Source organism: Oryzias latipes, chromosome 2 (genome assembly GCF_002234675.1).
Source record: "Oryzias latipes chromosome 2, ASM223467v1".
NCBI lineage: Eukaryota > Metazoa > Chordata > Actinopteri > Beloniformes > Adrianichthyidae > Oryzias > Oryzias latipes.
This window is the reverse complement of record NC_019860.2, coordinates 10,449,060-10,464,975: the sequence shown is the minus strand read 5'-3', so window position 1 is coordinate 10,464,975 and position 15,916 is coordinate 10,449,060. Positions and strand designations below refer to the sequence as shown.

At 42.8% G+C, this 15,916-nt stretch overlaps 1 protein-coding gene and 1 long non-coding RNA gene across 4 annotated transcripts; one reads left to right on the top strand and one right to left on the bottom strand.

Annotated features, from left to right (window-relative positions):
- Positions 1–70: 70 nt before the first annotated feature.
- Positions 71–5,941, bottom strand: LOC101155751 (H(+)/Cl(-) exchange transporter 4). Its single transcript, XM_004066453.4, has 12 exons — positions 5,745–5,941; positions 5,329–5,486; positions 5,156–5,255; positions 4,878–5,065; positions 4,666–4,788; positions 4,087–4,293; positions 3,945–4,025; positions 3,327–3,872; positions 3,071–3,257; positions 2,602–3,000; positions 1,281–1,497; positions 71–1,198 (listed from the first exon to the last, which is right to left on the bottom strand). The coding sequence occupies exons 1-12, from the start codon at positions 5,758–5,760 to the stop codon at positions 1,108–1,110; spliced, it is 2,313 nt and encodes a 770-aa protein (XP_004066501.1). The 5' UTR covers positions 5,761–5,941; the 3' UTR covers positions 71–1,107.
- Positions 5,942–6,004: 63 nt separating this feature from the next.
- LOC105355501 lies at positions 6,005–13,007 on the top strand. 3 transcript variants are annotated; one of them, XR_002874941.1, is made up of 15 exons: positions 6,005–6,114; positions 7,278–7,305; positions 7,469–7,664; positions 7,753–7,836; positions 8,031–9,199; positions 9,290–9,820; positions 9,928–9,957; positions 10,303–10,383; positions 10,847–11,030; positions 11,131–11,199; positions 11,273–11,371; positions 11,539–11,648; positions 11,748–11,865; positions 11,937–12,007; positions 12,325–13,007. It is a non-coding gene; the product is annotated as an uncharacterized LOC105355501 (long non-coding RNA). The 3 variants fall into 3 exon arrangements; XR_002874940.1 differs by having other exon boundaries at positions 9,290–10,383; positions 10,847–10,977; XR_002874942.1 differs by lacking the exon at positions 10,847–11,030 and having other exon boundaries at positions 9,290–10,383.
- Positions 13,008–15,916: the final 2,909 nt, after the last annotated feature.

Genomic DNA, 15,916 nt, shown 5'->3' with positions numbered 1-15,916 from the left:
CTTCATATAACTGTTACTCTAGGTTAAGCATTTCCAACCTTCATTAAAACATTTAATAAAGACACAGAAATTAATCTTTAAGAATTTATTTGATCATCTTTTTGTTTGCAAAACCTAAAAGAAAAGTGCAAAGGAGGTCAGGGTGAACCATGTTTCTGTTAAAAAAAACAACAACAAAAACTAGTCCAGTGGTAGTGCTTTAAACTGAATTAAATAAAACATTTTTTCACAGGTCATTTGCAGTATTTACATAATACAATAAAACTTCTCAGTACATTCTGTTGGCAATTGACAACAAAACAGTTTCCTGTCTTGTTTGAGCTTCACAACAAAACCGAACCACACAGAATAGAACCTACGGTACAGAAACAGGAGCAGGAAGGAGGAGCGCGTCGAGTCAAAGTCGGTCCATTGAAGTCTCCTTCAGAATAAACACGAGCAGCACAAACAGTTTCAACTCGGAGGAAAAGGATCGCCTTCACAAAAACATGGCAGCATTGCAGCAACAACCCCAAAGTGCAACAGAAACTCCAAAAAGAAATGAAATAAATAAAACAAGCTCAGTCTGTCACATTGGAAGCTTCAATAAAAGGCAAATAAAAGCCCCAAAAAATTAAATAAACCATTTAACTAAAAGCTTATTAAAACGTTAACTTTATAGAGTTTCATTGGTCTTCACTCTTATTTTGAAATGCCACACATTTCTCAACATGACTTTTTATTTTTTCTGTGATATGCCCTTCGTCAAACTTTTATTGTGAAAGGTGTAAGCTTGTAGCTGTTTGTTTTCTGATAAACAGAGTGGAGGCTGTCACAAACACAAAACCATTTTTTTAATGAAGTCATGACCTTCTGGCACAGCCCCCCCCCGCTTGCCCATCAAAGCTATACGCTAAATCCTGCAGACCCCAGCTGGACCCCAAACGTCAGTACAACCTCATAGACCTCGCCGCTTTTGCTGCCTTCTTTTGATTTTTTAAATGAACGCAGCTGTAATGAATAGGGATCTTTTATTGTTGCGGTCCGCATGGAGGTGAGGGGCGGGGCTTGCCTGTCAGAGGACGGGGAGGGGGGCGGGATGCTTCAGTGGCGTTTGTACACAGCTGGTTAGTTGAACATGATGGACTCGGGATCCTGGTTCATCATCTGAGCCATGTGTCGCAGGACGTCCTTCTTGGTGATGATGCCCAGCAGCCGCCTGCAAACACACAAACAACACCTCTAGCAACAGCACCAACGCCAGCCGGTCGGCCATCTTTGACACCGAGCTCCGTGCTCACCCGCTTCTCGTGACCAGGCACTGGCGGAGGCCCAGCTTGCGGAAGATGTCCACCACCGTCTCCATGGGGGTGTGGTCGGTGACGGTGAAGGGGCTGAGGTTGAGGATGCGGCGCAGCTTCAGCGGCTGCGGGTTGCTGGCCGGCAGCTGCGGCGCGTCCTCCGTGAAGTAGACCACCGAGCTGCTCACCACGCCGTCCTGCTTTTGGCGTGCGTTTTCTGGCAAATGAAGGGGATGCAAACATTTAATCAGGCCCAGATTTGAAAAAAAGAAAAATATTTCAACCTTCTACCCCTACCACCTTAGTCGGGTGACAAATTTATGTTAAAAACAATTATTGCAATGCAAAATGGCGGCTTTCTGTTTGTTTTATCTCCATAGCAACCATTTTATTTTTTGGTCACCTGGGCTTGAAAAATAAGTTTCTGCGATTTGCTGAAGAATCTGCTAAAGTAATTTTTTGGATTTCCTTGGCAACAGACTTTTTATAGTTAACCAGACCCACATTCCTCATTTTGTATGTTCATTCATACATCTTCTACCGTTTATTCCCTTATGGGGTCACGGGGCTGCCGGAGCCTATCCCAGCCACTTTCGGGCGAAGGCAGGGGACACCCTGGACAGGTCGCCAGTCTGTCGCAGGGCCATTTTGTATGTTCTATTATTTTATTCAGCTTGAGCCAGCAATTCATATACAAAGTTTTCATAATATTCCGATTAAAAATGCGCGATCAACGGGGGAATGCCATTTTAGCAAGCTCGCCACACGAACGCCATTCAAAATGTAGAACTTCTAATTCCAACATATTTTTGAAAGTAGCTTCGCAATGATGCTAAAAGGCGATAGATCGAAATCTTTAGGGGGAGATTTAATTACTAGAGGGTTTCCAAAGGAAATTTATTCTATAAATTCAAGATGGCGTCCTCTCCTCAAGGTCAAAGTTTAACCAAACTTGGGTTCTGGTTGCAAAACATTTTTTGTCACATATTGTGGGAAAACATCGCCAAATTTAACGCTTTGCCATAAAAGCCGGAAGTCCTGTGGCCATCCCATAATAATTTCAGAACTTCCTTTGGATTTGCCTGACCCGTGTGTTTTGGTTTCTTTCTTTTGCGCCCCATAAGAGGTTTTGGCCCCATTCATTTTTGATGGTTTCTCCCGCTGTGATGTCATGGTTGTTGTTTTTTGGCGGGGGAGGAGTCACTCACGATGCCCAAAATGTGTTTTCACCTGGTGAGTTTTGAGTATGTGGCGGGGCAAAGTAACATAGTAAGAAGGAAAAACAGCGACAAACAATAATGGTACGGTCTAGCAGACTTACTGATGGCGAGGATCAGGTCCCGACGCTGGACAAAGCCTATGAGTCTCTCCGACTCTCTGGACACAACCACCGGGAAGCCGTTGTAGTCCGTGTCTTTGATGAGTGTCTCCACGTCTTCCACTGTGGTGCTGTCCTGCGCTAGGACGGCCAGAGGCGGGTCGCTGCGGCGAGGCCGCATCACATCTGTGGCCAGGGTGCGGTGGGTAAACTCGTCCCGCACGTCCAGGTAAGGATACCCGTTGAGTTGGATGTGCGACTCGTAGATGCCCTCTTTTCCGAAGGCGTCGGCGACCCATTTACTGGTGACGGCGGCGGCCATGAGAGGGACGATGTACTCCAGGCCGCCGGTGAGCTCGAACATGATGACGACGAGCGAGACGGTCATCCTGGTCACGCCGCCTTGCGAGACGAGAAAGCTGCTTAGCAACAAGACCTGCTCTGAAGAATCCTTGTTTCGATTCTGGCTCACCCAGGCAGGCGGCGGCTCCCACCATGGCGTACAGTCCTGGCGTGACGCAGTCGGCGCCGGGGCGGCACCAGTTCTTGAAGATGATCCAGTCGTGGTGGTGGTACGCCATCTGCTCCACGGCAATCCCCACGATCCGCCCAGCGATGGCTCCAACGGCCATGCTGGGGATGAAGAGACCCGACGGGATCTGAAAGCAGACAGAAGAACGTTAGACTCCAGCGATCACCACAACCCAGACCCGGTTCCTCTCACCGACCTTCATGCCGAAGGTGAAGATGGTGATGACGATCTTGAAGATGAGGGCGAGGGCGAGCTGCCACAGGGCGTTGTAGACGCCGGGTCCGGCGGGCCGGTCGGGGATGTCGTCCACCGGCCGGCTCATGTTGGGGTTGTTGATGTAATCGCAGAGCTGCGAGGATTCCAGCGCCCCGCAGTCGTTGAAGAGCTCCGAGATCAGCTCGCTGGTGCTGCGGCGTGTGTACGGGTTGGGATACGCCAACACGGCGGTGATCCCCGTCACGGCGATCACCTCCAGCACGGGATACTTCCCCAGCTGGGTGGTCTTTCGCCGGCGGCACCAAGCAATGTTGGCGCGGATGAAGAGGGTTCCCCAGAGGCCGCCAAAGACGCCCAGAAGGATGAAGGGCACCAACTCCGCCATGTACCAGGGAGTGTGGTATTCCACGTAGAACAGAACCAGCCGGCTGTTTCCGAACGGGTTGATGGAGCGCAGAGTGAAGGCGGCGACCAGAGCGGCAAAGAAGGAACGCCACAGCGTCTTGAGAGGGAAATAATAGCTAACCTGCAGGAGAGGAGTTTGATTAAAAATCGCTCAAGTGGCAAAAATTGCAATAAATCACAACTTCTAAGATACCTCCTCCAAGCTGAACAGAACTCCTCCGATGGGCGCTCCAAAAGCCACCGAAACTCCAGCGGCGGCCGCCGCCGACAACACCTGCAGGAGAGAGACGGGGTCAAGTGGAGTTCAGCCAGGACGAGCGGCGCCATCGGCATACCTCTCTGCGTTTGCCCTCGTTCTTGCTGTACTTGGAGAAGAGGCTGCAGAAGAGGTTTCCACAGCAACAGGCCACGTGGACCAGAGGGCCCTCCTTCCCCAGGCTGAGACCCGACGATACCGCCAGAACCAGGGTGACGGTTTTGATCAGCAGGGTCCACTTTCCAAGGTAGCCCCGAATAATGAAGCCACTCAGAATCGTTTTAATCTTAAAGAAAGAAAAAGACCTAATTGTTCGTCCACACACATCCTTTGATTTATACCCTGGTTCCAAACATTAACTGTTAAGAGAACTGGAATGAGTGGCCCCTCCCCCCTCGTGTTCCAAATAGAAGGCCCCAGACCGTCAGTGGTGGGCTGTGGCCTTCTAACAAGTTCAAACATGATCAGCAAAAATGGTTGCCATGGAAACCATGTCCTACATGGATGCGGACTAATCACTACTTACTGACGATTACATGGCGGCATCCGTATCACCGAAAAAAAATGGTGACTGAATTTGTTTGGAGCTGGAAGTGAGCCCTTTTCTACGGGTGACGTCAAGCTCGGTCCAGTTCGCAGATACAGTAACCGTGCGTACCTCTGGGATCCCCGAACCGCAGGCGTACGGGGCAAAAACCCGAACCAGCGACACAGCCAGGAAGGAGAACAGCAGAGCCCACAGGATGTACAGGAAGTAGTTCAACAGGTACGCTCCGGCTCCCTGAAACGCCACAGAAAATAGCTTAACCGATCAGATGTTGACCCTCAGTACCCTACAAGTCTCTTCTTTTCCGGATGACAAGCTCTGACCTCAGAATGGCCTGTCATGAGCTCCGCCCACTTCTGCCACTGCGGACACTTGTCGCGGTCGTCGAAGGTGGTCTCGTTGGAGGTCCAGCAGCACTGCTCGTGGCTGTACCAGAAAGCAGAGAGGCAGACGCCCTCCTTCAGGTCTGTCATCCAGTCCACTGCCAGGTCAATAACGCCGGCCAGCGTTCCTACGGAGATCAGGAATACGCCGCCATCTTTGGTACATGCGTAAAACCTCACAGATGATACCGATTCAATCTGACCTTAATCGAACTGACCTGAGAGAAGACCGATGAGCAGCATCACCACCCATCCTGACCAGGCATCCAGCAGGCCCTTTATCAACTCCCAGAGGGACTCCTTGCTCTTACTGGTGATCTGGAGGAGAAAATATGGTGATGAGGAGCCAGAACACACCAAGATCACAAACCCTAACCAGCAGATGCCGGACCTTCCGGTGCCGGTCCGTGTCTCTGGACTTCTCCCGCAACCAGTCAATGGTGTGGAAGTCCTCGTACGTGCTGACGTCAGGGAAAGGTTCATCCAAGAAGTCCATTAAGGTTGAAGCTCCGTTGATCTCCTCTGCGGGAGTGGTAGTGGCGCTGCCGCCTGGCGGACGACAATGGCATTGCACTCAGGTGGAAAATTCCCAATTTAATATTTGAGAATGAAACAAAAATCCTTAAAATGATTATGATGATGACACGCAGCGTGATTATTGTGAGACAAAAACCCTGTCCCTGATCTAAAAATGTCTAAATAAATTACAATCTAAGAACAGAGAGATCATCTAGCATCTTTATTTACGTTAGCTCCCGAAGCTAACGTTAGCATGTGAACACTGATAAACACTTTTTTTTTTTTTACCTTCACCAGCCTCCATGTTTTGGGTCCTTCCTCAGCACCGGAGATTGTAGAAGTTCCTGTTAAACTATGACTTCATGTACAGCAGTTAATATCGGACACAGGATTTAGACATTTAGAAAGAAACTGACCCAATGCAGCTGACAAAATGCAGCTCAGCCTGATGGTCTCGCGATACCACCGTAACTTCTCGTTTGTTGCGTTCAACTAGCAGAGATCGTCTATTGTTAAAACCTTTTACTTGGATGACGAAAAAACGGAGCACCAAGTGCGGATTTGTGAGAGCTAAGAGAAGCGTTCAGGAAGACACAACATATAATACTTTAAAGAAACCGATGTTCTGCAAGTTCAGCCTGGAATTTAACCAAAAACGGTAAATTCTTGATGTTTATTTTAAGATCTAATGGATCTTTGTTGTTGAGCATGTCATGGAATTGAATCAAACAGAAATGAAGATACTCCACGTAAATTAGTAAAAGGGCACATCTGGTCTTGTCATGTCAAATCTTTCTAAAGTTGCTTCATTTTAAGATGACACAAAACTTTCACTGGATTATTGTTGGTAATGATGTTCACTAACATCACAGCAAGTTTGAAGGAACATGACTGGAGAAAATTAGAGAAATTAAAGTTATAGGTCACCTAAGCATCCTGCCTTTATAGTTTGAACCATCCAAAATGCCACTATTTTCAAAGATGAAGCAAAACTTTCACTGGATTATTGTTGGTAATGATGTTCACTAACATCACGGCAAGTTTGAAGAAAAATGACTGGAGAAAATTGGAGAAATTAAAGTTATAGTTCTCTTGGTAATTATTTTCACTAATATCACACGTTTGGAGTTTAGGATCACTTTCCTTTCTAATTTTCTTTACATATTCTATCTTTATATTTTCTCTACCATTTATCTCTCGAATATATTTGTCTGAATTGCTTTGAGAAATGTAAGTTGGAAACAAACCACTTATCACTACTCGTCAAGCTTCATTCAAAAACTCTTGGTCATTCAACAAGGTGTGGCTTGACAGACAATTAGGACCTCATACATAAATAACCTCAGTTTTTCAGCTCCACTGCCCACTTTGGTATTGCCTAGACTAGTGTGAGCATATCAAAATTCCTGGATTGTTGGTTTGCAGGACCTTAGATTTTTTATTGAATTTATTTTGAGAAGAAAAGGGTAAGTGTTATTTTTATGAGGTTTCACTTATTTGCCTCCATCACTATTTACATTTGAGTTATGCCAAATATAATTAACTTGATAGACATTGTGAAATCTGAATCTGCCGTATTAAAATCTATGTTCCAAATATATGTAGAAAGAGGTTGTGCAATTTGCTGTACAGCTTAAAAGAATTAGAAGTTCTGATGTGTTTGTCTTTCTACAAAGAGACTTTGACCTACAAAGATTATTTGTGTGGTTTGAGGCTCTAGTTACAGTCAAAACCTTATGTATGTGCTTGTCGGTATTGACACACCAATTGCCAGTGTACCTTTTTTTTTTTTTTTTTTTTTTTTTTTTTTTGTGCTTGCAGGTTTTGTGCGTTTTCCACATTTGGAAGGGTTTGTATAACATCAATATTTCACCCTTTGGAGCAGTAGAACATAGTTGGCTATTTCTTTTATTGGTCACATTGTGCACAATGTAGATCACGTTGTGGCTTGCTATGTGAACAAAGCACGTAACACTGACACTTTTTTTTTTTTTTTTTGTTTTGCATAAAAGGCACAGCAAACGTCTAAAAGCGTGGAAGAAATTGCAGGAGCCATTTCTAAATTCACAGAACCTGGCGCCACTGTCACTGACTTCAGTATTGGCACTGAAGCTGGGGCTCTGGGACAATGTTTGCAAGGAGTTGCAAGTGCCCAACACCTGTATGAACAGGAAGAAAATGGATATAATTGCTATCAATTATGCAAAGGTAATTGTAGAACATCAAAATGTCTGATATTCATAATAGTTGGACATTAACCTGTATTCAGCATCAATATGTTTCAACTTGTTTACAGGAACCTTCAATGGTCACAAAAGACTTGGAGGGGAGCAAGAATGAAACGGAGAAGAGGCCCTCAGGGGATGGCACACGCATCATGGTAAAATAGTAATGTGTGGGAAAATGACTGTGGTTTGCTATTATCCATTGGTATGTCTACCTAGTGTAGACTTACCAATGCATGCGTGGCCATTCAAACTTTACCTTTACAGCACTAAATCGGATATCAATGTCATCAATATGAAACACTGATTAACCTAATAATTTAAAGCTAGTGATGTGATTCTTCCACAGATGGGACCGAACCCGGGTGAGGGCCTTAATTCTGAATCTAAATCCTCACCCTGTATTGATTAGGTAATGTCATACAATTGAATGTTTCCAAGTACTTGACACTTTCATAAAAATGTCAATCTGTAAAGTTATGCTAGAAATTGTTGACCATTTAAACAACAAAAAATTTTGATGCGCATGTTGGCACTGTAGTTGTTGCTACTTCAAACTTCCAATTTAATGCTGTCATATGTTTACCACTAATAAGTTTAAAAAAAAAATAATATTTTGGTAACTGACACCTGTTAGAGTCTGGATCAGAATGGGAACTCCTCGGATTTCTGTCTTCTCTGCACCCGGCACTAGTGACCTGGACACCTTCCAATACCCCTTGCCGCCACAACCTTGTTTCTTTTACATCAGTAAAAGTGACTGGCAATATTTGAGAAGCATGCAGACAGGCAGGTGCTTCCGTGGACTACAGTGGACCAATGTTATAGCCAAAGGTCTCAGATCGGTAAATCCATACTGCACTTTCGTACTGCACCACTATGTTAAAACCCTACTTTCAAAGACAAAGGCACCTCATTTTCCCTGGTTCTCATATTGTCATTTTGAGGCTTGCCCTGTTAAGGCTGCTGTGACAGTCACTGAGAGCAGCTTGAAAGCAGCAGCAGCAGCAGTGGTGTTCACATGTGTCCCACAACACCCTGGAGACAAAAAGCAGGCCAGTCCATACTGATTCACGAATGAATACTGCAAACGTCTGCAGACAAAGCACCCCCGGAGCGTGGACTTGGAATCTATGCTCATTTTGCCACAACTGTAGTACAATCGGGGTGCAGGGATGATGCAGTGAGTAAGTGTTGAAAAATACAGCATGGACTCAAGAGGCAGAAGGAAAAAGACCACATTCTGATGAGGTCACAAGTCTCCAAACAATTATTGACAACCAGCAAGGAACTGATGCTGAGGTCCTGCAGAAAGTGATGCTGCACCCCAAAGGAAATTTGTTGTGGTCCAAGAAAAGGCTCTGTGTTTTACAGAAGATGCAAAGAGGACATCGTTTACTTGGATGCAACAAGTGGCATCATTGGATGTGAGAAACCCATCCAAGGGTTCATCCCCACTGCCAGTAGCCACATGCATTACATGTGACCACACAACCGCATCGGTCATATTTCTGTTAGGTTTGTATCTATTTGATGTTATTTATAATTTTTATATATATTATAATTTGTCCCCTGTCGTATCCTATGTCATGCTTTTATTATCTTTAGGAGATTTAGGGCGCCATGGTACCGGACCAGCATACACACCTCAGTAAGCGTTATAAAGAGGTCAGCCGTTCCTGGAAACGGGTAATATCTTAATCAAATTGGAAGCATTTCTTTGAATCAACATGGAATGCTTTGACTGGCTGCATAGAAAATTTGTAATTCCAACAAGAGCCATATATTGTAGAACTTCACAGTAGCAAACGGAACCCAAGGAATCATGGAGAAAAGCCAGTGGGACCTGAAGCAAATTAGATTCCAACGGAACACTGTGACCCGACTTTGTAACAGTTTCCAAAAGATGCATGATACCCTGCTCCTGGAATATGCAGACACAGAACTATCCAGAAAAAAGTAAGATTTGACTCAGAATTAGCACATTACATGGCTGTACAAAAACCCAATATTGACTCATTGCAACTTAAGTCCCATAGAGTGGAGGTTGAAGAGTAGTAGAAAGGCAGAGAGGGGCGCAAAGGTGTCTACATCTCACAATTACCAACAACTTTGCCATTCAAGAAGCCAGAACCTGAGGTGCTGTGTAACTGTCTTGGGACTGGAACGGCCAAAATACATATTGTAGTTATTTTTGTCAATGTTCTTCCGTCAAACAATAGCATTTGTGTTTGTGACCCCTTTAGATCCGTACATTGAGACAGAAGAAGGCACCGGTTTGTACCAATCTTTTACCACACATTATATCCTGTCTGTCAATTTGTTTTTAAAACTTGCAACACAAAGATTGTTTACTTTACAACTTTATAGAATAGTCATTATTGTGGTATACTTGTAACCAATGTTCAGTCGTTGCAATTAAAGACCTGTTTTAATATTGTGATACATTATACCGACAAATGATAAAAGCCAATGTCTCACGCAAGTGGCTTCAATGTCGAAGTAGAGATGTTCTTTGAGGTTCACACCTCTGAAAGTGAGACCAGTTCCATTGAGTTACATAACAATGCTTATGGTGGCTGCTAAAAGCAATACTGCTCTACTTATGCACTCCACAACAGGAACAGCCAACAGCTGCACCCACATCTGAAGAGACGCACAGGAGAGGACACGCAACCATCTGTGCAACGGCAGAGTCCGAGGTGAGATTATGCACAGTAAATCCCATGCCCATGCATGCCTTACATTGATTCTGAAAGTGATTGCAAAATTTACTTAATGTCAGATCATCTACATGTTTACCAAAATCTCTTTTCTTACTACTTGTGGAGGAGACAAAAGACATAAGTGTTTGTCTCTGTCATTCTCTCCAAGATTAGAGGGAACCACTTCATTATCAACCACAGTGAACTTTGTTCCCTTGTACTTCACCAGTGGCTCACAGGAGAAGTTTGTACCAATCAAATCATGAAGTGACATTGGATACTCGCCACATGATGATCACAATACTGATCTTATGAGCCCTTAGAAACCGGTGGTTCCAGTGTAGAGCATTGGATAGCCATACAGGATAAAGAATGGTTGAGGGGTATATAAATGTGAGCTGGGAGCATCAACTTGATATAATCCAATGCTGAATGGCATGTTTTCTCTATTCATGTTTAGATCCAGTGCCTCTTCCATCTTACTGCCAGTCAACTTAATGTATCAGACACAATCTGCCTCATGAACCACTGGAGTGGCTGGAGTGATTGTGCATGACAAGAGAATTGTTCTGGAGGCAGAACTTGTCAAAAGTAAATTGCATTTCAGTTCAATGGGATGTTGTGAATGAAAGAAGCTGCTGCATGTATGTTCAGACTTTTTGGCCAAAGCAATATGCATGTATTGGTATTGTGGAGTAAAATAAATGCTTATTTCCCTTTTTTTTTCTTTTCAATCTGAAACAGATACATTTTGAGAACTACAAAGCCATTGTATCCCGTGTCAACTATAACATTACACACTGGAAGTTTCTGGTGAGTGAATTTATATTAGCACAAAAATGAAATATTATACAAAGCATTTATTTTTTTCATGACATTATTTCAGTTGTAGTGCATTAATGCAGCAGAAGGTAGTCTACTTGCTTGATCCTGTGCAATCTACGACAGAGCTGGCGGAGTCTGATCATGCTGTGAAGAAATTCCGGTAATCCTGCATCAACATCACTAATCTTTCCACATAGATTTCGATGAGTATGCTTTCACCACTTGTCAGACCAGTATGCCTGTAAACTTATGAAATTCTTTTGTAAATTATTTGACAATACATTTTTGTGAAATATTGTAGACTTTATATTTTTAAATGTATTACAGGGAGTATCTTAACATGAGGACCTGATTGCGTGGACATAAAATGGAAGGGCGGCCCCATGACACACCCATTTCAGCAGGATGGAAGCAGTTGTGGTGTAATTACCATCATGGTAGAGCAAGACTAATGTGTTGTGGACAAGTTCCTGACCTGTATTATTCCACAGTGAAACTTGGGTCCTTATGCTGCTATTATATACTGTTCTGTTCAGATGGCACGGTCGCTAATGGAAACATTCTCAGACCCACCAAATAATGTGTTCCAAGCAGCGGTGATGGAGATGGCACAGGAAGGACAAAAACTGGCTCTTGCACTACTTCAGGCTTTAGGTGCATGCATAACCTCTCTATCTTGGCCCACTGCACACCCGCTGATAATTGACGTCCCTTTTGCCTTTCAGTTTTTGATAAGACTAACGACTGGGCTATGTGCGGCACAACTTTAAGTACTGGACCTTCTCACACTGACTGGGTAAGCTTTCAATATTGGAGGCAGTTCAGAAGGATGGTGTGTGAAAATATTAAAAGGTCACGTAAATCTGAACACCTAATGGCCTTCAGGAGATGTCCGTTAGTTTTTCTCCATTTTATCAAATTATGTCATCAGTGTATTGAAGCCATTGAACAAATATTTATGAAACCTGGTGGGGAGTGACTGTGCTGTAAACCTTAAGTAAATTCATCACACAGCACCATGTCTTCAGCAATCACTTCTGATGTCACAATAGTGCAGTGCTGTCTGAACAATATCCATTCCCTAAGTTAGGCATTTGTGTTTCTGACTTGCAGATACAATGTGGTGAATGCAGCAGGTGGTTCCATGTCCAGTGCTTGCCGATAGATGCAGCAGAGTACGAAGACGCAAGGACCAAGAATTGGAAATGCTGTCTGTGCGAACAGGACATGGAAACGTCCGCCCTTTAACCCATCCTGTCAGTGTAGTCACATTTACAAGATAATAACTGTTATTTTGATGTTTGAAAGTAAAAGCATGTCTGGTTTTTAAATGCCTGTTGTCCTCTTCATATGTAAATCGTCTAAAGGTTACGCATCCCCGGTAAATATGTATTTATGCACAGAACAGGTGTGTGCGCAAACGGGCATGCACAGGCGATCCCGCACACACACGTCGATAAACTGAAAAGACCTCACATAGGTTCACATAGGATGCATGCAGCTCAGTCAGGAAACGTTCATGCGCACAGCCCTTTTCTGTGCGTCATTTAGTCTTGTTCTCCCCCAGTCAGTCTTAACATTGTTAGCTGGAATGTGCGTGGACCTGGTGCTGGGCCAAAGACGCTGAAAGTGTTAAATCATCCAAATGATCTAAAAGCAGAAATGGCTTTACTGTAAATCAGCTGATTCTCTCTTGTGCTGCTCAAAATTTCCATTCATGTACTCTGCTAGTTACAACTCCAAACAAAGGAGTTGCTGTATTAAAAACATTAAAATTTCTAATAAGGATACAGTAACTGACCCAGAAGGCCTATTTTATTTTTTGGAAATCATATCAGTTCAGAGCAATGACTTTTGTATAGCTATAGTGGCTATGGCCCGAATGTTGACAACTCTTCCTCCTTTCAGATTCTTCACCTCACTCTCTGTTCACTCTGACTCCACGATTCTCATAGGAGGGGACATGAGAACATGAGACAACTTGACAAACTCGGCACAGCATCACTCATGGTGGTCGGCATGAATTCTAAAGCAGTATATGAATGATCTGGGTCTCTGCGACGCTTGGCGCTCATGTCACCCAAACACTAAAGGGTTAACCCTTTTTTTTTTTTTTTTTTTTCTGTAGATCACCACTTCACTCTCGTTTAGACTATTGGTCAGTAAATCTCTTTTAATGAAATATTAAAAGTTCCAGCATTCATCCAATCAGTGATCATGCACCAATTTCTGTTAATATTTCTTGGGAAATATCCACACACCCAGGTACATCCCGGAGGTTTAATAAATCTGTGTTAAAAGACCAAGAATTTATTCAATTCTCTAAAAAAAGTGGGCAACCTTTTTACAATTCGACAATACTCCTCAGATCTCACCATGTCTTCTTTCGGAAACAGCAAAAGCAGTGATGAGAGGGAAAATTCTCACACTCAACTCAGCCCAAACCAGCTCAGAACTTTAGAGAAAACAGTCTTTAAAAATGCAAAGATGTCTCCACTGCCTGGTTCCTAAGAAGGGAAAACGGTGTTCTTCTGTGTCTCCAAAGTCTAAAACAATCCTGGGATATTCTGATTATAATTTTCTGATTTACACCCCCCCTTGGTATGGTAATTCCCAACCTGCTTCTAGCGGCGACACCATCATCACAAGCTGCACAATGTTAAGCTACTTCCAAAAAATCTGAAATCAGTAGAAATGTTCACTTTTGCTTAATTTTAAAGTTCTGGTCTCTTGCATTTTGGGTCCCACACATGTGATTTTGGACATTTCTATCATGCAACACATTACAGCTCTAATCCGTCAAGCAGAAAGTTCTGCAAACTGAGGCTACTGATGTGCAAAAGATTAAAAGTGGATAGGATTTTTATCATGTTGCTGCAAGAGAGGAAATTGGGGCCACAGAAAAGGTTTTTAATGTGAAAGAATAGATTTATCCCCCCCAAAAAATCATTTGAAAGTTGATTTCCAGTGAATTTAAAAATTAGAACCCTTATGCACAGATTAAATTAAGTCAAGCATTTATATTTTTTTTATTTTTAAATTATGGTTACCAGAAAATACAAAGCAGAAAATCAAAAGCTGCTTCCAGTGACTTTGTTGTTACTGTGCTCAGACAGGGAAACAGGGTCACTGGGCTGCTAACCAGGGTACTATTGGGTTCACCCTATAGTACCCTGTACCCCAGTCTATTCTAAAGCCACACACCCACAAACCAACAATGAAGATCACATTAAAAAAAATATCAAAGCAACCTGGACTTCCATTACATCTATGAAGAGCCACAAGCTGAACACTTCCATGCCACGGCACATTGATGCAGAATGTCAATCAAAAGAAGGATTTTAGGACATAGAAATTAAATGTTTCCAGAAGCTTGATATTTATGTGAAAATTTTCTTATTTGACCAGTTTGATTTGATATAGAAATTTTCTACAACTTGGTTTTCATAGTTCATTATTGTTAATTCAACAGGAAATAAAGGCTTCATTCTATGTGGTCGTTCAATAACAGGTTTCACAGGTTGAATTTTGACCAAAATTTGTGAAAATGTCCTATTTGTGATGTAATATACATGAATGTAAGAGCGCATGGAAATTATTTTTACAGAAGATGCAACATAACTTCTATCTACAGATTAATCAGAGGATTAACCAAAATAACACTTAACTAGATCCTGATAAGCTAAAAAAGTAGTCTAAAGGAGGATTGTGACCTTCATAACACAAGCTGATTATTGTAGCTTTCAAGCATAGTTCACCGTTTCCATCAGTATCAGGACTCACATTTAACGCTTGATTGCGAGTCTTTCCAGCACAAAACAGCATCAGGTTATCTCTTAATTGTAATTCTGTAAAAGGGCTTAAAAACTTAAATGTGCAGAAATCAGCTGCCTGTTTCACCTTTAACATCAATCATTCACCTGCTGAGACGCCCTCCAAAAGGCATGAGGACACATCAATTACAAACAAACACCCTAGTAACACCGCAAGTGAGCGATCTTTTATGTCATCCTCCCTGATGGTCAAAACATTCTTCAATTTTTAGAACTAATCAATGAAAATGCTCTTAAGCAGACCGACAGCAGGAAACTGCTCCCAATTCCTTACTTTTGTACTATTCGGGGGGGGGGGGGGTGGGGGGGGGGTGTCTTCTTTTAAAAAATATGTACGGTATGTTGATTTTTCTTTAACGCTACATTATTGTTAAACTTGGTGCAACAAAGTGAAAATGGGACAATTTTCCTATGAAATGTAGTGATGTAAGGGATCACCTGAAATAAGCCATTACTGAAATTAATAAAGGGCTGCATATTGATATGTTTCCTGCCTTGTTTGTCATTGTTGATAATTATTGTGAGAAATCATTAAAGTGATGAATATTTTCACATATATGAGTATCATTTATCAATATTAACTAAAGGCAAACTGAGCAAATTTGTTTTTATTTCAGGGGAGCCTATCAAACTGGTAGCCCTTTGTTTGACTCAGTACCCATGAAGTCGCTCTCAGTTTCAAAAAGGTTGGTGACCCCTGACCTATATATATTTGTCTCCCCCTATAGGTTGCCCTAAGCTACCACACCTGTGCAGAATGAGGAACTGTTTTACTCCGATCATCTTTTGATCAGTTGTTAAAGCGTTCCCAGTGGCCTTTTAATTATGATTTAGCCAAAATTTAAAAACCTGTTTTTTTTCTAAGACAGAAG

Excerpts from the sequence above, each read along its gene's own strand:
- LOC101155751 (XM_004066453.4), bottom strand. Across the intron at positions 5,256-5,328 it reads ACACGGACCGGCACCGGAAG|ATCACCAGTAAGAGCAAGGA; the intron begins GTCCGGCATCTG and ends TTTCTCCTCCAG. Across the intron at positions 4,789-4,877 it reads TCATGACAGGCCATTCTGAG|GGAGCCGGAGCGTACCTGTT; the intron begins GTCAGAGCTTGT and ends GTGGCGTTTCAG.